At 36.7% G+C, this 23,182-nt stretch overlaps 1 protein-coding gene and 1 long non-coding RNA gene across 30 annotated transcripts in view; one reads left to right on the forward strand and one right to left on the reverse strand.

Annotated features, from left to right (window-relative positions):
• LOC110185388 (calcium/calmodulin-dependent protein kinase kinase 2) overlaps positions 1-23,182 on the reverse strand; it is a 113,066-nt gene that overhangs the window by 2,677 nt on the left and 87,207 nt on the right. For 14 of the 29 annotated variants that reach the window (XR_015272928.1, XR_015272936.1, XR_015272938.1 and 11 more), the window contains 2 exons: positions 23,065-23,148; positions 22,310-22,370 (listed from right to left, as the gene is read on the reverse strand). Coding sequence is in view for 13 of the 29 variants with exons in the window: in XM_086838574.1 (XP_086694700.1) it covers positions 23,100-23,148 (49 nt within the window). In the remaining 16 variants the exon portion in view is untranslated. Of the gene's footprint in view, positions 1-11,876; positions 23,149-23,182 lie in introns of those variants that run through there. The other 15 variants (XR_015272932.1, XR_015272939.1, XM_086838576.1 and 12 more) reach the window with 3 other exon arrangements.
• LOC147642801 (uncharacterized) lies at positions 1,573-22,867 on the forward strand. Its single transcript, XR_015272942.1, has 2 exons — positions 1,573-19,576; positions 19,640-22,867. It is a non-coding gene; the product is annotated as an uncharacterized LOC147642801 (long non-coding RNA).

A 23,182-nucleotide genomic window follows, 5' to 3' on the forward strand; every position in this document is an offset into this window, starting at 1 on the left:
AAACAGGCTAGCGCGAGTTCAAATCCCGCTCGACTTTTTCTTACTTTATTTTTTAATTCAACGAATTTCTTTTTAATAATTTTGTTTCAGTTAAAGATTAACCAACAATATTAAAAGGAATCAATAACTGTGGTTAAATAAGATAACAAAATTATACTACATAAAAAGCACACAAACTCTCGAAAATATAATATTAAGTTCATATTAATAGGTTTCTATTCTCTTGATATTTTTCGATTTTCATTTAAAGGAATTCTACGTTGTTTGTTTGCTGGGATTTTCTTATTTATTATCGGCGCACTTCGTGTTAAAACAAATATCCCGATAGGGAAATACTTTACCACAGATTTCCACTGAATGCTGCGCTTGCCACTCTGCTGAACAGGGGACCATGAGGCCATCCTTGCTTGACATATTTTTCTATCCTGAGTCGTTCACCGCATGAAGCAAAGTCCGACTGGGGACTCTTTCACGGAGTGCCGGAAGCAATCCCATCTAGCGGTTACGCCTCCCACCGAAAAGAGGCTCTTTTCTTTACCTACTTTTCCAAACCTTGGCCCCTCGAAGTGAGTGCCGTGAGACAGGTCAGAAATACCAAATCAGAATCCTTCCTACTTGTGTTATCTGGTGACTGACATCCTTCATCTTACGCCAGTTCACTATTTTCATCGAAGCCGTTTGCAACGCAGTGAAGGAGGCACCTCCGAATATATAAGGCCATGTCCGTCTGTCCGTTTCTACGCAAACTGATCTCTCAGTTTTGAAGCTATCTAGCTAGTTAGTCGTCTATATACTCTCACTCGTATATATGTATGTCGGAATGGGCCGGATCGGAAAATTAAAAAAAAAATAATTATAACATTTTCAGTTTTAAACAGAATTGGGATTCAAATTTTAGATATGGCCATTATATATAATTCTACAACTTCGTGTTAAATTTTATGAAAATCGGACTACTATATCATATAGCTCCAGATTTTCATTAAGTTTGAGATATAGCCATTTTATATTATTCTACAATTTTGTGTCAAATTTTATAAAAATCGGCCGACTATATCATATAGGCGGCATACAAACATTCGTTAGATATAGAGGAAAAATGCAAACCTGTGAATGTAAAACTGAAAACATAATAGGTATAGGTAAATGAAATGAAGGCAAGCATTACAGCATTGTTTTTTAACATAAATATTTATAATTTATATTGAATGAATACCTAGCCATCGGAGTTCTATCTGTGGACAAACAACGTTATTGCGATTCCCTAAAAAAAAAATTGGATATCTAGTGCTTGCCAAAAAGATTTCTGGAACTGACCGCCGACGATTTCACGAATCTAATTACCGCTTGACTGTCTACGAACAGGCTTACCACACTCTGCTTTTGCAGGGGTCAACCCTGATGTGCAGGCACTCAGCAGCATTGGTTGAGGGCCAATGGACACACTCCCGTGAAAATTATGCTTATCTTTATGGACGTATTAAACCAGGCTTGTGCCTGTTGGGTTAAGTATAAGTAGGCGCGATAGGAAATATAGAAAAGAGTACGAAGAAATTAACTACTAGCGTGCTGCCAGATTGCTTGCTGCATGTGTACTAAGTGGGATAGAATTAAAGTTTTTAGTTTTGGAAAACTAATTTTCATATAATGCTCTAAAAGGTTCATGTACCTCAAAGGAGATTCTTCAACACTAAAGGTATATAGAATCTAGTATTTCAACTTCCTACGTCGAAAGTGAGCTGACTCAACAAGTCAGCACTTTCCACATCACTATGGATGAAGTTATAGATAAAAAGGTAATGCCAAGCATAGTTCTACGGTTGGCTAAGGATGGTAAGTTAATTAGGAGGAATCTATTTTGTAAAAAGTTCTTTTGAACCGATTCAATACGATTACTATGGACGCTAAGAAAGAAGGAACTAAAGAAGTATATGAGGATTTAGTAAGAGAGGGGTCATTAAGATCCCTTAACCGCCGTTAATTGTGTGCATTATAATTTATTCATTGCGGGTTGTCTGCATAATACTTAATTGTATTACATTTATTTATGAGCAAAACAAAACTAATTAATTTCTGAACCCTGTAAGAATCTACAACACTACAGAAAAAGTTTATTTTAGTTGTCATAATAAATTCTTCTAAACTTTTCCCATTACAATTAAAATCAGCATTTCACCTTTGTTAAAGGCGGCTGGACACATTCCAGTATTTCATAGTGCGTATGAAAATAGTATCTGACAATGACTTCTGTCTCTGTAATGTGCAATGGTCTTAAATTATTTGTGTACCCTGAACTGAACTTTCTTATACCCCTACATGTTGTCTAAAAAACAACTGACGATTTCATAACAATGAAAAAACATTTAGATCTTATTTTAATTATACTTCAAATGTCAATTACTAGTAATTGTCAGATTTTAGGCAACAAACCCGAGAAGACATACAAAGACTCAGTGAGCACAAACAAAACCTCACTACGACACCAAAGATTGTATAAGTATAAGATTAGTAACGCCATACGATTTTTTTGCACACGATTTTTTCGTGCTGGCTTTTGAACTGGCTCCAGGCTCTCTCGCACTTCGTTCAAAAGCCAGCGAGAGAGCGCTCTAGAGCCAGCCGCTCTCTCGTGCTGGCTCTAGACTCTAGAGTCTAGAGCCAGCAGCACTCTCACGCATACAGCAATGTTTTCGTGATGGCTCTAGAGCCAGCAGCTCTCTCATACGCATACAGCAACATGGCGTGCCTCAAAATACCGATTTCGCGGTTGAATTTATTAATAATTATAATTATAATAATTTTTTTGAAACTTATTTTAGAAAATGAAAAATTCTCTTAGTCTTGATCATCCTGACCAATTTTTTTATAATCATGTTAAAAATACTCGTTTTTAAGCAATTTTAAGTTTTTGGCCGCGGTGGACCTTTCTGGAGAATTGCCCATATGTATATATTTAATAATTCAAATATATAATATACATATATATTTAAATATTGGAATTAAACGAAGTATTTTTATTTTTTGCATTACTTATAAAAATAATATAATTAAAAATAAAGAAAACAAGAAAGGAAGCTAACTTCGGCACGCCGAAGTTTATATACCCTTGCAGATAGAACTTCTATGAATAAATAACCATACAATATAAATGATATATATTTGTGTTAAAAAACAATGAAGTAATACCTGCTTTCATTGTATTCACCTATACATATAATATTTGCAGTTTTACATTCAAAGACTTGCATTTTTCCTCTACATCAAACGATCGTTTGTATGGCACCTATATGATATAATAGTCCGATTTTCATGAAATTTGACACAAAATTTAAGACTAATATAAAATGTCTATACCTAAAATTTGATGAAAATCAGTTGAAAACTAAAAAGGTTATAAATCTAATTGTATTAATTTCTCGATCATTCCTATGGCAGCTATATGATATAGTCGTCCGATCCGGCCCGTTCCGACATATATACGAGTGAGAGTATATAAAAGGCTAACTACAAAGTTTCATTCAGATAGCTTCAAAACTGAGAGACTAGTTTGCGTAGAAACGGACAGACGGACAGAAGGACAGACGGACAGACGGACATGGCTAGATCGACTCGGCTGTTGATCCTGATCAAGAATATATATACTTTATATAGTCGGAGGTGCCTCCTTCACTGCGTTGCAAACTTCTGACTGAAATTATAATACCCTGCAAGGGTATAAAAATAACAATATAAAGGGACTCAAGCACTTTAAAAATGTAAGCAAACTAAAATCAAAACAAACAAACACATCGATATGCACATGTATACATCAGCTGTTTTTGCTGCCGTTCTCGTCCCCCTCTCTACCTAACAAGCGGTCTTCAGCCAAAATATAAAATTTTAATTTTTCGTCGTTGGGCATGCGAACAGAAGCACACACATATTCACGCACACATGCGCACTTTTTTGTTCTGTGTTTACTCATACATGCAAACGCATTCTATTTTTAGATATTTACGCTCTCAACTTTGTGAGAGCAGGGAGAGCGCCATTGTCGTTTGAATCAAAAAATTAGCCTCATATTGCAAAACGAATGTATGGCCGTGAGGCATCTTATAAGTTATAAAGTCTTTGACGACACTAACGTAATATTGTAGAAGTAGAAGCGATTCTCTTTCATACAAACAGGATATGTCGAAAGTTAAATAAAATAAATAAATAAAGCGAGATAGTACAAAGTTGATAACACAATATACATTTCCCAAGATAAAATGTAGCATAAGCCATAAAAGAAAATGCGTAATAATGGTTATACAAACTCATAATCAGTTTCAAAAACAAACAAGGAAAGACATGAAGTTACCACTATATATTCCAAAATATTACAAAAAAATTATAATCTAGAACTCAAACTAAGGAATTAAGCTGAATCTTATCTATTATCTGAAACTTATCACCTATACATATTATATTTACAGTTTTACATTCTCATTTTTCCTCTACATCTAACGATCGTTTGAATGCCACCTATATGATATAATCGTCCGATTTTCATAAAATTTGATTTTTATAAAATTTTACACAAAGTTGTAAAGTAATAAAAAATATACATAAATATATCTCAAATTTGATTAAGTTCTGTTGAAAACTGAAAATGTTATCTTTTCTTTTTTTAAATTTCCAATCATTCCTCCTATGCAGCTATATGATATAGTCGTCCGATCCGGACCGTTCCGACTTATATACGAGTGAGAGTATATAGAAGACTAACTACAATGTTTTATTCAGATAGCTTCAAAACTGAGAGACTAGCTTGCGTAGAAACGGACAGACGTACAGAAAGACAGACGGACATGGCTAGATCGGCTCGACTGTTGATCCGGATCAAGAATATATATGCTTTTTATGGTCGGAGGTGCCTCCTTCACTGCGTTGCAAACTTCTGACTAAAATTATAATACCCTGCAAGGGTATAAAAAAAATTAAAATTAAAAAAGCTTACTTAAACTTTTTTTGTAAATTACCTATCTTTTTATTATTATATTTTAGCGTGGATGCGATCTGCGCAGAGCAAGCCTTTTATGTTTTTTTTTTTTTTTAAGTTTGATAATCAAAAGGAAACGGCACCAACTTTTTGTATATTTTCGCAATGCACAAATAAGTACACAGGATGTACTGACTGATGTGGGCTTGCCCAACACTATATGTATATCGACGCTTTTCCGCGAATGTATCGTATGTCGCTTTTTGCAAAATAGAGATTTTAATGCAAAATTGTTAGACATCTAATATCTCACTTCCCTGTGAAAAATTATAACTGAAAACCCTATAGTTCCGATAAAAAAATAAGTTTCAAATTAATCGTATGTTACAGTGCATACAATTTTATTTTCATTTCCATAGAAATACTTCAAACGCACAAAAATAAAGAAATATAATAACAAATGTTTCTAATCGCTCAAAAATCTTATGATTTTGTTACACCCTTTTTTATGCACGCAAATACGCACATTACAACCTCAGTCTATATGAAAGTGGGACTCGAAATGGATATTGTTTTTTGTGGTGTGAAGTCAATGGGAAGGGAGGTTGTAATGAAATCTGCTCAGCTCTTTTAAAGTATTAAATTATTTTAGTTAGTACGAAAAAACAGTTGCGCTGGCCTAAATAAGAATCGGGCAGTGCTAGCAATGTTAATCTATTTCTTAAGTTCTTCAACTTTTTTAAAAACTATAAAAATTACTTATTTATTGCCTGGACACACTATGTTGCCCGTGGATTCGGTACACAGCACTATTGAATCTTTTATACGCAATCGTAATGTATGGGCACCCAGCGAATGGCCGTCACTTATTGGAAATGCTAAAACAAATCCAACCGGCTATGAATGTATAGAGTTACAGTACACAGACTTTAAAAACTGGAAGCTTTTTTTAAACTCTTTATTTAAACATAAAACATTACATTTAAGTAAATTAGTATACCTCCCAGATACTACAATGAATATAAAAGTTTGGGACATTCTTCGAAAGTATTAGATTGTTTAAACGAAACAGATGAAGACGATAATATTTTGGTTTAATTTTTTCATAAAATAAATTACAAATATTTTGTATATAATGTATATATACTGCTGTTAATTAATAAAATTTCTCAAAAAATTTCTCAATAAAAATATGATTTCGCATAATTAATCAAATTTTATTATAGTATGTCGCACGTTGTACGCAAGGGTATGAAAACAAAGCGTGCAATATTATCGTATGTAATAAAGTTTTCATTCGTTATTGTAGCTAAATCCACGAAACCTTGAAATATATTTCCATGGTTTCCTTATTCCTTAGAGATTAAATAAAAAAGCTTCTCCTGTAAAATTAGATTTTTTTTAACATACGATACATTTGCGGAAATGCGTCGATATGATGAAACACAAGTCATACTAAACTATTTACAAGCTAGAAACCAAGCAGCGGCAGCGACAGTGTCGGATCGTAAGCGTCAGACGACTGAACCATCTTATTTCTTAAAAACTAAAGTGCTTCTAAGCGCAATTTTAATTTATAATTGATTGTTCCAGATTCTTTTTGTTATTGTATATTTAAATAGTAATTGTAAAATATTTTGAAATTTTTCAGCGTTAAAGATAAGGTTAGATATTTAGAATTATACCCCAGCAGTGAAGAAGTCGTTCCCTAATATAAAGTGAATACATATATTCTTGATTAGCATCAACAGCCGATCTAGCCATGTCTGTCAGTTCGTCTGTCTGTCTGTCCGTCTGTCCGTCTGTCCGTTTCTACGCAAACAAGTCTCTCAGTTTTGAAGCTATCTGAATGAATCGTTGCAGTAAGTTTTCTAGGGTCACTCTCGATAGGGTAAACAGCTAATGCTAAAAAAAAAACACGAGTCCCAGAGATCTGCCAGCAAGTTTGCAATATCCGGCCGATTGTAGATCCATTATTATACCCTTGCAGGGTATTATAATTTCAGTCAGAAGTTTGCAACGCAGTGAAGGAGGCACCTCCGACCATATAAAGCATATATATTCTTGATCAGGATCAACAGCCGAGTCGATCTAGCCATGTCCGTCTGTCCGTCTGTCCGTCTGTCCGTTTCTACGCAAACTAGTCTCTCTCTCTAGTCTTTTGAAGCTATCTGAATGAAACTTTGCAGTTAGCCTTCTATATACTCTCACTCGTATATATGTCGGAACGGGCCGGATCGGACGACTATATCATATAGCTGCCATAGGAATGATCGGATCATTTTTACAAAAAAAATTATAACAATTTTCAGTTTCAATTCAGTTTTCAACAGAATTTGATCAAATTTGAGGTATAGCCATTTTATATCAGTCTTAAATTTTGTGTAAAATTTTATGAAAATCGGACGACTATATCACATAGGTGCCATAAAAACGATCGTTAGATGTGGAGAAAAATTCACATCTGTGACTGTAAAACTGCAAATATAATATGTAAAGGTGAATGAAAGGAAAGCAGGTATTACTTCATTGTTTTTTAATACAAAAAATATATAATTTATATTCTTGGGATTCTAAGTCATAGAAGTTCTATCTGCAAGGGTTTATAAACTTTGGCGTGCCGAAGTTAGCTTCCTTTCTTGTTTTTCATTTGACCACCGATCACAATGGACATGCTCAGAACTTGGATAACTAATAAAATATACCAACGCATTAAAAAAAAAAAACTAATTAAAATTATTGAAATTTTTTTTAAATAATTCCAGAATTCTTGGTGCCAGGGTAAATATTTTATTTTTTTTTTCTATAGGATTGGCACCATATTGCTAAACAATTTTTCCGGCAAAATTCGGTGGCGGACACACGTGCTTGAGGTGCATCCAATCTCAATACTGTAGAGCCGAGTGAAAAATATATTTTTTTCTAATATTTTTTTGAGACCCCAGACAATAATATAACGAAAATTCGCTTTGTTATGTCTTAGTTAAATTTCTAGTTTAATAGTTTGGTTAGTTTTGTTCTTCTCATTTATATTTTCATTTAACAATTTTTTTTCTTTCCCTAATTTATCTTGCATGTATGTATATTGACATCATGAAGAATGCAATATCAAAAACCTGCGGGAAAGTAAAAGTGAAGTAAAACAAAAAGATTAATAATGAAATTAACCCCCCTTTTATCTTCAATGCATATCAAATAAAAGAATTAACATTAATGGCAAATAAATATCGACTAAAATATAAATAATACCAAATAATAAGTCAGAAAAAAACATACTCCCCTGTTCACGTCAGGAGGCCTCCTGCGGCGGCCGCTGCTCTTGCGGTCCCGCATGTCCGCTCTCGCACTCTTAGCTTAGCTTATCGGTCGGGAGCGCGGCCCCTATGTTTAATCTAGTTAGTACCATGTATGCAGTAAAATAAGGCAGACACGCTTCTAATCGACTGCTTTGCGGAAGCTATTCCTCAAGCCCAAGGATCTTTAGCGGCAGGATCACCCCCCTGAACAGCCAATAAAAATTTGTTTCGGCTGTACCCCCCGTCCAAAGATCTTTCGGCGTTGGAGCTGTAGCCAAAATGTAAGTGGAAAAACATTCCATTGCTAAATATCACTTTTTTTCTTTTGATCGTGACATTCATAGTCAGATAATCGTTTCATTAACTAAAAGAGACTAATATATAGAAAATTATGTAAAAGCTTATCAGTCATCTTATCATCTTTTCAAGTGAACAGACGTGTTTCTTTTCTTGCGCTCTCAATTTGTTTTATATATGTTAGCTGTTGTCGCGACAGCTAAACGTTGCTTGCTCTCTCGCTCTCTTTGTGCCACTTATCTTATCTATCGCTTTCTCTCGCATATCTCTCAACGTTTAAGTAAAGTGGTAAGTCCCAATTATGAATTCGCAAAAAGCCCATTACTGCAAATGATCATCAACTGCTGGCTGTCCGAAAACATCTTGCACGCCAAGTGCATTGGTGTTGCAGCTCGTTAGACGATGTTAGAAAAAAAACTTGAGATGGAGCGCTAGGGCAGATTCGGAGCCCGAATGTGAGTGCGGGAGTGCCCGTACCGCCGGTTGTATCTGTTTTGTCCCCTCGGCGATCCCAAACATTGACCCCTCAAAGTCCCATAAATATGAATGTATTTGTCCAGGGTGTTACAGCCTGAATACCGACCGACAATGGCACAGCTGATAACCAATCTGCCTTGCCAAAAGCCCTTATAACTGTTCACCGACGAGACATATTTTTGTTTCGTGGCTCTGCCCTAATCAAACATCGGAAGATGTTTTTGACTTTATCCAAGGCAAAACCAGAGCCGATGAAATAAAGATTACAATTTTTATATGCTAGGGATATTTCATATTTCAAAACCAATGTCCCTAGCTCTGTTACACAATTAACTCTATCAACTCCCTGGGTATTTTCAGTGTCAGGAGTGGAGATGGAGTCCTCATAGCGGTTGACTCCTCACTCACGTCAGAATTATTAACTTTCGAGGAATGCAACTATGTTTAATTCCTCTGTGTGAAGCTATCTATCAATGGTAGCTCAATTTTTATTACCTGTTCCTACATACGCCCATTATCGTAACTTCCTATTTATTGGAACCACCTTTCCGCTATTCAGATGGTTTTCAGTTGGTAGTCCTAGGTAATTTTAACATTCCTGATGCTATTTGATACTCAAATAAAACCAATACTCTCCTAACTTCTACACGACAGCATTCCGTATCATCCTACTTTTGATGTGACTTTTGATATTGGTTCTGACTTACAAAACATATCTGACCGTCCAGCCAAAAACCTCCTCTGCTTTCGCAAGACGGACTTTGAACGGCTGAATGGCAGTTGCCGTAAATATTTTTTACAATGCCATGAATTCATTTTTTACTCAATGTGTTCTGTTATACTATCCGCCAATAACATATAAACCGCCGTGGTTTACTAAAGAGTTGAGCTAAATTTAAATTCATAGGTTCTCAATGTGCCCTTTCATTTTACTTACAACTTATTCAAACTCTTCGAATTTACATCAGACTTATTCCTACGACATATCCAAATCGAACTTAATTTTCTGTCCTAGCTTACACTAAAGCTCTCTTCTTTTAGATCTTCATCGTGTCAAGCCAGTTTATTCGCCAGGTCCCGACAAAATTTTTGGCTGTGCTCAAGTATTGTGTTGTTTATCTTATCTTTAGAAACATCCCACTTTCCCCTTAATTGGAAGGATTGCTTTATTATTCCTCACCACAAAAAAGGTAGCAAATTGGATGTCAGCAATATAGAGGAATCTCTAAGTTGTCGGCTATCCCAAAACTTTTCGAAAATATAATTAGCATCAGCAACAATGTTGATAAGTTATTTCTCCATTCCAACATTGTGTTGTTAAGCGAAAATCAACAAAAACAAATCATTTGGAGCTTTCTTCCTATATTATAAAGGGCTTCCATAATAATTTTGTAATGTAATCTATACTGATTTCAGTAAAGCATTTGACTGTGTTAACCATTCTCTCCTCGCTAGGAAACTCTATTAAATGGGTTGATCTTCTTAATTGGATCTTAAGTTATCTGAATGGCAGAACTCACAAGATCCTCTTTAAGAATAATTTATCTTATGATTTAAGTGTTACTTCTGGCGTCCCGTAAGGAAGCCATTTGGGACCCTTAATGTTTACATTATTAAAAAAATAACCACCCCAAAGTCTTGACTAACTCCAGAGTGCTTATGTACGCTTATGACGTCAAGCTTTGCGTGCAATACAAGGACGTCGCATGCCAGTCGGATTTACAAACAGATCTTAATAATTTTCAAACTTGGTGCCGTGTAAATTTATTAAACTTAAACGACTCTAAATGCAAGGTAATCCCGTTCTCTCGTGTCGTTCCCAAGCTTGCTACTTACACGCTGAACTGCTGCTCTTTGGAAAGAACTAATTCAGTCCGCTTGGACCCAAAACTTAACTTTATCGATCATATTTGGTCGATGGTGAATAGAGCCAGGGGTGTGCTTGGATTTATTAAACGGTGGTCGACGGAACTCAATGACCCCTATCTTTCGAAATCCTTATATATTTTTTTTAGTTCGTCCTAGCTTAGAATATAAATGCTGCAATTGGAGACCTCAGCACAGCGTCCATAGTAAACGCATCGAATCGATTTTAAAGAACTTTTTACTCTTTTCGCTCTACGCGGTTTAAATTGGGACGCAAATCAAAGATTACCTTCCTACTTTAAAGGACTCCTTCTAATTAATTTACCTTCTTTAGCAATTGTAGAACTGTGCTAGGCATTACCTTCATCTATAACCTCATTACTAGTGACATGGAAAGTGCCGACTTGTTGAGACTGCTCAACTTCCAAGTACCAAGTATATACTTACTCCTATATACCCTTAGTGTTGCACCACTGTAGAACCTCCTTTGAACTACATGAACCGTTTAGGAGTCTTGGGTGCAAATAATAATGATTTGTACACATTTATCTCTAACGTAGATAGTCTTCCAAAACTAAAAACTTTAATTCTAACTCACTTAGTACACATGCAGGAAAACAATCTGGCAAAACGACAGTAGTTAATTTCCTCGTACTCTTTTCTATTTTTCCCATCGCTCCTACTAACACTTAACCTGTCTGGTTTCTTATGAATTTTTGTAATGTAATGTAATTTTAATTATAACTTAATTGTTTATTTTAAAATATATAATACATTTTGAATTCTCAGCGTGATTATTTTTCATAAACCATTCAAATTTTCTTTGAAATTTCAAAATTGTAATTTTTCTGGCTATTTTTCTTGCAGTGTATGCTTACGATTATAGAAAATAATTCCCCCTCTCTTGGGTACACTCTTAATATATATGCGTACACTGAAAGATGATGTTAAATATTAAATTAAATTAGTTGTATATATTATTTTTTGTTGTGCGATTTATTTTACTATCATTTTGAGCACTTTTAAATCATAAAAAGAAAAGCAATGAATTATAAATAATAGTGAAGGTCATGCCAGTTAATTCTTTCATTATGTACAGTTCTCTATATCTATAGTGTTTTAACTTTCTCATTTACTATTATCTTAATATCTATAAATATGACATGAACAACTATGTTTAATTAACCACATCAATTTTTTGAATATTTATATTTTTGAATGAACCCTTGCTGTTCTCTTACTACCAACAACTGTTTATCAAAAACATTTATAAAGTTGGTTTAGAAAAGTAAAATATTTTTGGTTTTGATTTATTCATTTGCATGGAAATGGGGAACCATAAAAGGAATTCTTAAAAAAAAATAAATAAGGAAGCCGTAAGACATTAATAATAAAATGGGACCGCTCTACAGTTCGCTTAACCTAGTTTGTGCATCTCGATAAACATGATTACAGGTAACAGTATTTCCGAAATATGAAGTTTATAATTGTACACACGGATTTCGAATTAAGAATTTATTAAATAAACGAAACCATTTTGAATAGTAAAGATCTTCTAATTCCATCTCGCGTTTTCGCTTTGGGCACTTAAATAATTCGGGCACTCCGTTTTTGGCTTTTCGGCCAGAGCGTCTGCGAGCGCTTGACATCAAGCCAAAAACATATTCACGTTGACTACTTTTCTAATGGCTCTACTTGAAATGAAGATCGTTGTTTACCTTCTACAGACTTCACGGCTAATTTCAAACTTGGTTGTAACTTTATCCAGACAGGCATTTACTTCTTATTAATTGACTATTCCTGCTGACTTGAAATCAAGGCTGTTTCGTTATTATGAATTCCTATACCACTTCACTGATTCCCCTGCTGTCAGCTTTAAAACAGAACTTAGAACACCAAATATTGGCAATAAATATAGGTGCTGCAATATCTTTTTTGCCCGCCAACACATTTCCTTAGTTCAAACCATATATGTATAACACATCGCCTTTACCCGCCAATGCAGCACCACTAAAGAATCTTTGGCACTCAACTTGGACTCTGACGTCTAGCTCCGGTTTCGTCTTCGACGAAGCAACCCAAAATTATTGATGAAGCCACCTACGGTGTATGGGTGAGTACTGGACATGGCGTTTATACTTATACCATGTCCAGTACTCACCCATCTCTCACTTACCATAAAATAAAACAATAAATAAAGCTAGCTTCTTCACGTCGAAGTTTATATACCTGTGAAGATAGAACATCGATGACTACAATATAAATTATATACACTTATGTTAAAAACAATGAAGTAATGCCTGCCTTTGTTTCTCTAACCTATACATATTATATTTACAGTTTTACCTTCACCGCTTTGCATTTCGCTCTATTTCATTAAATTTTATACAAAATTGAAGAATAGTATAAAAAAGCTATATTACAAATTTGATAAAAATCTGTTGAAAACTGAAAAAGTTATTATTTTTAATAGTATTAATTTCACGATCGTTCCAATGGCACCTTCATGATATAGTAATCCAACTTTATAAAATTTTTCACAAAAATGATAGAATAATATAAAATGGCTATAACACTATTTGATGAAAATATGTTGAATCATTTTTTTTTTTTTTTTTTACGATTGTTCCTATCCTATCCGATATCCGATCCGGCCCGTTCCGACATATATACGAGTGAGAGTATATTGAAGACTAACTGCAAAGTTATAAACCGACAGACATTGACTCGACTGTTGATGATGATCAAGAATATATTCAATTCCCAGATACCAACTAATTGCTTAGCCATAATAACTAAAAACGGGACTAATTTCCGTTTGTTGAAGGCGACAATATTGAAGATTAGATTAGATTAGATTAGATTAGATTGTATTAAATATTCTCTAAATATCACAATAAATTTATGTGAGCATATCCATATAATTAATGCATTTTTATTTTTTTTTGTTAATAAAATATGCCATTACGGATGAAAATTAGCTTCTATGCTTGGAAGCTTAGCTGCGGGAGGTTTGAAAGCGAGCGGAACCATCTGTTAGCTAGTGAAGTATGCAGTCAGGCAGTGCAGCAGATGTCATGGCCTGGATGCAGACTTAGGAGCGCCTTAGGGATGGTGCGACTGGTGGAATTTGTGTTTCACGAAGCATTACTTTGCGGCCGTGCCGCGAAATCTTTGCCTTATTACCTGTATCCGTCGAAACGGGCAAATAATAGTTGCAATTACGCAAAATCCAGCTGCCGAACTCCAACATCGGCGTCTTATGTGATGCATTATCGTCCACAGATCCCATCGAAGAACACGAAGAATCATATTCGACATGGTATGGTATGGCCCATCCTGCAAGTGGGCCAACATTAAGTTGGCTCCATGCATTGGAAGCGCAGCAAGCTGTATCGCTACAACAGAGCCGTAGTCATAAATTTCGATGTTCGAGATGATCAATTCCAGCACATCAATATTGACCTGATCAGCCGCTACCACAATGGCTGTGACAGACATAGCAGTAGTGCTGTTGACTGATATAATAGCTGAAGAGGTTGTGCCCGTACTCTTGCATGAATGGATCGCACATTATGGCGATTCGGTGAGAATTACGACCAACCAAGAACGCTAGTTTAAGTCCGGTCTCTTCAAAGAGCTTTTGAGTATCCTAAGCGTAAAATTGAGCAGGATCACACCATACCTCCCGCAGTCGACTGGCATTTTTGAACGTTTTTATCGCACACTAAAGACAACATTAAACTGTCACAACACCCAAACCGCTGAATGGCACCACAGGGACAATTTCTGGTATCCTCTCGCCGTGAATACTCGAACTTAAATCTCGCCGTCGACATTTATTCTCACACTACGGGATGACTTTCAATATACTAGGACCCAGTATCCTTCTAAATGATCTCGCGACGAATCTTTGACCACCAGTAAATATTTCATGGATCCTGCATGATCCTAACCAAGCAAAGGACCAAGGTATCCTGCGTGATTCAAAATATCCCTTGAATTAATAAAAATTTATTCAAAATTAAAATTACCGCGAAAAACAAAATAAGCCAGCCAAGACACGAAATAAATCCTGAAAAATACACAGGGATCCTGCGAGACCCCTAGCCGTCGCGAATATCATTTATTGCCGATGTTATCGGGTAGTTGTGGCCCGCACTCGAGCATCCGGATCCTTAGGCGTCTCAAGTGGCCTCGTAGTATAATCTTCGTTCGCGTACCGAATAAATTATGTGTGTAACCTGCTAAGCTACTGCAAGAGACTTGAATTGGAGGCCTTCCTCAAAGAGTTTGGTCTGGAGCGAGGCAGTACAGTGAACGAGCACCGCGCTCAACTCATAGCGTTCGCGCGCCAGCCTGATAATACCGAGGCAGTACAGTCGCGACTCGACGAATTTGAACGGAATTTTGGGAACGCACCCACCGGGGATACCAAATTGCTCTCACCGAAGTACCACGTAGCATTTCACCCGCCGCAGTGCGACGATAGACTCCGAAGGCGTAAGAACCTTAAATAAACCTTCCCTTCTTTCAACCTTAAAAATTATATATTTTTGAATTTTCAACAGATTTTTCTCAAGTTTGAGATATATTATATTGATTATATTATTCTAAAATTTTGTGATTTTATGAAAATCGGACGACTATCTGACATACAAACGATCGTTACATATAAAGGAAAAATGAAAAACTGTGAATATAAAACTGTATATAAAATATGTATATACAAAAAATTAAAAAAAAAAAATAAAGGAAGCTAAATTCGGCCGAATTTTATTTAACCTTGCAGATAGATTTTCGATGACAAGGAATTAATATTAATTAATTATTAATTATTAATTATTAATTAATGAATTAATTAATTAATATTAATATTAATATTAATTATTAATATTAATATTAATATTAATATTAATTATTAATATTAATATATAATATTAATATATTAATAATAGAAAAAATTTTTGTCCGCACACAACCTGACTACCTTCGTAATTGTATCGTGAACTAAAACACATCTTATAATATAGTATATACTACTACTACTATATTAATATTAATACTATATTATAAGATGTGTTTTAGTTCACGATACAATTACGAAGGTAGTCACTTCGGCAGTCAAATCAGTCGGGTTTTGCTTCAGTGCGTCTTCGTTTTTCGTAGTGAAAGGTTTTTTGCGGACAAATTTTTTTCTAACATTTACCCTTATGGAACATGCCATTTTGCTGAACTATTAAAAAAAAATCTATTTTAAGACAATAATATTCTTAAGGATTAAGCGTTTAAACGAAAAGACCACGCAAAAGGAAAATCAAGGGCTCATTTCCAGCTCAAAATTGTTCAAAATTCAATTATAAAAAAAAAATGTTCTACTCGTTTAATTTCAAAAGGAAACTTAAAGCCCCATACATCATCTAAGGGTTAGGTTGAGCCCCTTTCACCCGCACTCATTGCTATGATTGAAGAGGTACCAGATTTTTCCGACGGAACTACTGTAGCGCTTGCTCGCTATAAGATACTTTTATTAGCGCCATCTGTTGGTCGATCATAAGTCAAAAGGCGGCTTTGCCAGTGTAGCAAGCGTAGGTCGGCTAGGGCACGAAAGATCGGATGAGAGAGCAACAAAGGCATTTGTCAACGGTCTCCCCGTTTCCCCCACTTTCACATTGGGTTACCGCCACTTTTCCGGCGTCATCTTCCAGCATTCCATTTTTGGCTGCTGAGGCGTAGTGACTCCTATGTTTTGCGACTGGCGACAGATTTTCGAGAGAAGTATTCGCGAGTATTCAAAGTGCCGAGAATACAATTTTGGTTATCGGCCACTGAGCCGCGAATAGAAAGGTGAGCGTACAGAAAAGGAAAAAACATAGGCAGCGTGAATTTATTTAAGAATTTTAAAGGCTACAGTTTGTACCACTCGAAGGCCCGATGAGAGGAGAGGGGCAGGCTAGTAAACGACGCCGGCGCAGCTTCTTGGATCTTTTAAGCGCCTGGAGCTAAATTCTTGGAGGAGGACTTCCCCGTCGCCCAGCTCAGCAGAGCTGGTTAAAATATTCTTCTTTAATTTATGTGGTTGAAGATTAATTAATCGCCGAATGCTGTAGAACGACCTTTGCCCCCTTTAATCGAACCAACGGCGGGAAACGAAGAGGGAAGGGGAAAAGAAAAGAGCGCCGATATCTAATTGTTGTTTTTGTTCCTGCAACATGTATGTTGAATTTTAGTCAGCGTAAATAATATTTTCCTTCAACTTGCCTTAAATTGCTTTGCCATCATTCCTTATTAATGTCCGCAAGCGAGTTAAAGACCGTATACGTATTTATTACTTGTATATTAAGTTTTAATGTTTAATTGTCAATCTACATTTTCTATTTTAAGTAATGAATTAATAAATTTCTGGTTTTAAATAAAATTATTATAATGTTTTAAAATGTCGAGAACTGGCCGCAGCTGGCATTCCTTGTAATGTAGGGTAGCACTTGTGAAAGGGGTTGCTCATGCTATATAGCGCTGAGGATGGGAGCGACCATAGGAAGGGTGGGCAAACTAGAGCCTCCAGGACACCAGGAGTGCTGAAGAGGCAAGAGGCAAGAGGCAAGGAAGTTAGCCGAAGAGAGTTCAATTTTTTCTCAACTTTTATTTATGTGTTGTCTGCTTCTCTGTCCCGGTATAAGCTTGTTGTTGCACGCATTCATTTCTGTTTAAAACTATAGAAAGGCAACCCGAGATCCGAGCAAGACCATCACTCCCGTAGCCGACGAGCCGAAGCCGGAAAAATATCTTGCGTGCGCTCAGATCTCGAGCTAACAACTTGCCTGTAACATTCATTTTGAATGTAGCGATTCGTTACACTACCTTTTCTAATTGTATCATGTTTTAGTTGTTAAATTGTTTGTCTAGAAGCAATATAAAGGAGCCTATATATATGTCACACCAAGCGACAAGGCAAGAAAAAAATAAAGTATAAAAGCGAAAAGGTATCACAAAAATAAAATAATACCCAACTTTTATATAAAGGAATAATTAACGAGAAATTAAAGAGAAAGCAAAAGTATTCAGCCTTGACCTAAATACTTCTAATATTCTCCGAAAGTGTTATAAATGGTTGCAAACAATCTTCCAATCATGCATAAAAACAGCGCATTAGTGTTCATTCCCAAGCCAGGAAGAAGAAGACACACCCAAGCCAAGGATTACAGGCTGATTAGTCTGACCCATTCCTCAAGAAAATGGCGGAACGGATAGTACAGAGAACGCACCTAGACATAAAGGGGGCCTTCAATTATGTAAACGCAAATTTCACCCTGAGCTCTTTCAACAAGATAGGAGTTGAAGAAGGCATCAGAACCTGCATCGGCGCAATGCTAACGACTAAATAGAAACCAGCCGAACTGAGTTTATTACACAAGATTTGTGAAGAAGGCATGAGAACCTAGATCTGCTCAATGCAAACGAGCACACTGATTGCAGCCGAATTGACTGGCTCTCATTGCAAAAGATTTGTGAAGAGGACACACCCAAGGGGGTACTTCTGTCTCTACTGCTCCGGCTGATAACCATGGAAACATACTCAACGGTGAAGAAGTAAAAATTACTCAACTTACTAATATTATTAATGCAATATGAACAGAAATATAGAACATTTGTATTGAAAAAACAATTAACAAAAATAAATGCAACTACATGTACAAAGTCAAATACAGAAAGACTATTATAAATATATACAATCGGGATATTTAGATGTGTTAAATGTTTTAATAACGTCTCAATTTACAAAGACAATCTATTCGCATCTATCCCACCGTATCGATCTATAGAATCTATCATTAATCTATCTATCTATCTATCATTAACAATTTTTCTGCAGGATAGTGAGGGTGCATTAGACCAAGGCAAGATCAGCATAGCTTCTGCTGATGTTCATTCCTTGGCTTACTGGTGCACTAAGACGACTTGAAGTTCAACATCACCACCTTCTCAACAGAGGTCCACCGCATGGTACCTCCTGGAAACATACTGCGGTACGGCTAGTGCGAGAAGCTGTCTCCCGTAACTCCCACACCTAATTAATCCTGTGACTCCAATTCGAAAGTTGTTATGCCGTGGCTTTGAGGCGGAGCCACCAACCGTCTTCAATTCCCCTGCGATCGCGGCCTACAACTCACAATCCCGTTCGGACCTCATAGGGGAGGTTAATCCCCACCCAATATCTAAAACCGACGGTGATAAGATGATGTGGTCGGAGGGAAGACGAACAGCCAAAGTCGTCTACCCATCAGCAGAAGAAGGCGCAGGTTAGTAAGGCCTATTTTATTCTGGGAAAGATAACCAGGAATGTGAAGGAAGGCAAAGAGGACCAAAGAGATCGACGGACAAATCAAGTTTCCAGGCAGTGGTCGGGGAGTACGAGTGGTACGAAAAGAAGCGAATCAAAGACGCCTTGCCATGATGGAGAAATGGAAGTAATTCGAGACCAGTCAAAAAAGTATAGGAGATGTCTTCAAGGACGAATTCGACGACACCAACAAGTTGTTCGACGACTTGATTATTGATGACGATACTCCCAAAACCACTGCGCAATAGTGCCGACCATCGTGCAAATCAACCTGAAACGGAGCTCGCAGGCTTCACTGGGATTACCGTCAAATTACTGTACTGTACGACTCGATAGGTAGGACGAGGTTTGGTATAATCATCAAAAACAACATTGATTCACTTTTTATACTAATCTTAGCACTTCAGATCTAGCAGTGGCCAGGTTTGTAGCAGCGAACGCGACAGTCAAACTTATAGCCTCCGGCTACCGGCACACACTTTGGGGAAGTAAGAAATCAAACGAGAGGGGTAATCTCTTTTCGATTTGTCGTAACATCACTATTTGTAACAAGGGCGTATCGCTGAATTCCAAGTACGGAAGAATATCATAGCTGGGAAGGGTTCCTAGACATAATTCTCCAAATGGAGGACAACGATTATAAAAAGAAAAATTAAGGTACATATTCTTTGAAATCTCGATGCTGATACAGGGGACAGCACCAAAACGCAATCCCCGCAACACTCACCGGGACAAACACGGAAAAATTGTACAGTCTAGGCAAAAACAGATGGATCAATGTCGGGTTCACTCTGTGACGCAGTTACTACCCATAGTTATATGTAGATAGTAGATCAATGTTAGTCTTAAACTGTAAATAATAGATGTAAGTTAGCTACAATATTTAAATTGTAGATTTAAGGTAGTTATAATACAGAGCGATATAAGCCCAAGGACACACAAAACCAGCACGAACAACACCGGCAGAGACAATACCAGCACGAACAACACCGGCAAACAAAAGACCAGCAAGAACAACACCAGCAGAGACAACACCAGCAAATAAAAGATCGGCATAGCCAACCTCACGGCAGAGCCAACATCGGCATAGCGCATACCCGCGGCAGAGCCGAGAGATTAATTAAGCCACCGCTGGACAGAGCCAACACACAGGACAGAGCCAACGATCGGCATAGCCAACCTCGCGGAAGAGCCAACATCGTGGCAGAGCCAGCGATCGGCCTAGCCAACGTCGCAACAGAACCAACATCGCGACGGAGCCAACTTCCTGATCGAGCCGCAGAGCCAACGATCGGCAGAGCCAACACGAAGTTAGCATCACCGAGATCGCGCCGAGGTTTCTGTCTCTAGGGACGTCTAGGAATGGGAGCGGGAAGCCGAGGGACTGGAACTAGGCTATGGTCACGTCGCCAAGGAAAGCACTTGACACTTCGTTTCGAGCTCGTAAGCAGAGCAGTTGACATCGCCCCGATAACTCGAGCACGCGAGTGTATTTAGCCAGTGCCCAGGACACGCAGCCGCCTCCACCAGGACGCGCAACTAGCGAGTGTGTGTGTGGCATGGATAGGAGTAATAATAAACACATAAGTCAGAAAACACTTCCTGCTGTTCTCTCTTCCCTTCGTTCCCCTCCTCTTCTTAGCTAGGGAGGGACCCGCTTGCGCGTCCCGCCGCTGATCATTTTAGATCCGTTCAAATAGCTACAGAAGGTTTATAAAAAAGTGCTATACGCAGCCAAGAAGTACTCTTGGATCAGTTACTGCGAATTGCTAGAAATACAAGATACAAACAGCAAAAAAATCACTGAAAATGTTTCTGGATACACACTTCCAAGGAAACCTAAAAGAAGAACCCAAAACAACGGAATGCCAAAGAAAAATCAAACAGATACAAGTAGAAGAGATAGTCATCATGAAACAAATCCATTGGGCGATAGACTTCTTTGACAAGTACAAGAGTCCGGGTCCGAACGGAATCAAACCAGCAATGCTTTAGACAACAAGAAAATGCACGGGTAAATGGTTGCAAGCAATCTTCCAATCATGCATAAAAAAAACACACATACCACTTCCGTGGAAGAAAGTAACTAATATTTATTCCCAAACCAGGAAGAAGAGGACACATATAAGCCAAGGATTTTTTGCTCCTTACAAGAATAACAAAGATTCCTCAATTCAAAAACCTCAGATAGAGGGTATAGAGCCAGAATAATCGCAAAAAGCAAAGTATCTGGGAGTGATACCAGATGCGAAGCTGTCATGGAAACAAAAAATCAACAAAAGGGGTTAGAAAGCAAGCATAGAATTCTACTTTTGTACGCAGATGTTCGTGAAAAACTGTGGCATCCACCCCAAGATAATAATGGCTCTATACAGGTAAGACCTATAAGACCTAGACCTGTAAGACATAGACTCACATACTAGTATGCTGACCATGATACAGAATACAGGGTACCCGGACACAACGACATCCCAGGAAATGAGAAAGCTTTATTACAACAAAAGCTTTATTCTTCCTAAAAAGAGTCCAGACCGAAATTTACGACCGATGAACAGGTGGACAGAAGATCGAAACTATGCTTGCCAAATTATAACAGGAGACGGACTCCAGAGCTGATCTTAAAAAGTAAAAAAGCTTTCAGAACAACGGCAGTCATCACTGGCCAATAGACACGCACAAGATGGGCCTCCAAAAGTTGCAAAGAATTGAGTGAGGAGAACATGTACTGTGTTATTGGAAGTGGGAAGGCAGTCAGGGACTGCCATCCTAGCCTGCCTGAATGACACGGGCTGGTACTGGAGGGAGATGCGATGACTTAGGCCTAAAACGGTGTGGAATAGGGAAACCTTACCACCTAAACCTACCTACCTACCATCCTATTGCAACTACAATAGTTGATAAATATATCCCTTCGATATATTCTTTCTTTTTGTTAAAATAATCGATTAACTTTAAAGGTTTTTACTTATCCATTCAAAATAAAGAAAATTATAAAACCGAAATTAGACATTGCAATGAATGACGTAATCTATTATATTGGGTATTTAATTTTTCAGATTCAGTGTTTACCTTTTTCTGCGTGAGGCTGAAGTTTGCGTGTTGGTTTTTTTTTTATAACTTTCAAGGTGATCTATTAATATCAAAAGAAACAGCATTATTACGAAACATACAACGGTAGGCAAAAGTATTTACACAACGACCTATTTAAAAACCCAAACTTCTTTTAATTGTCATTATTGTTACTTTTTGACCTATTTTTTCTGAAATTTTCTATGCAGAGCACGCCGAAAAGGAAAAAGATAACGGTTCATAGGAGAATGTTAGAAATAAAAGAATGGATGCATGTAAAGTGTAGTATTGTTTAATTGTTTTCAGCCTAAATAAAAATAATTCTACTCAAATTTAATATTGTTTTTAGCGAAAATCTCGTAAGTTAATTTATTTATAATTTGAATAATTAGCGTTAAATTTCAATATGCTGTAATTAAGTTTATTAAACTATATCCAACATAAAGATGCATATTGTTTCTGGTTTTAGCATTGTCCTATGAACTGTTCTCTTTCGGATTCCATTTTGGCTTGCTTCTCATAGATCAATCTATTCGATAAAAAAAATTTCACAGGAATTAGCCGCCAACAAGAAGTGTAACAACAAAGAAGTTGCGTTGTCCAACTATTTTTGAATTTGTGTAAATTCTTTTAACGAACTCTGTACATATATAAATAAACCGAAGTATAGACCAACATACATATGGCGGTCTAACTTCTGTTTTACGTTTAAACTAACATAAGATCATATACATTAAATTAATCATTTGATTTACAATAAATAAATCCATTAATTTGCATTAATTTGAGCTTAATAGTGTTCTGTTACAGATGGAAGTAAAACGTCTGCTGATGACTGCCTAAAATAAATTATAATTTATTAATTTTATTGCA

The sequence above is a fragment of the Drosophila serrata genome, unplaced genomic scaffold (assembly GCF_035046125.1).
Source record: "Drosophila serrata isolate PLE 108 unplaced genomic scaffold, ASM3504612v1 contig_350, whole genome shotgun sequence".
NCBI lineage: Eukaryota > Metazoa > Arthropoda > Insecta > Diptera > Drosophilidae > Drosophila > Drosophila serrata.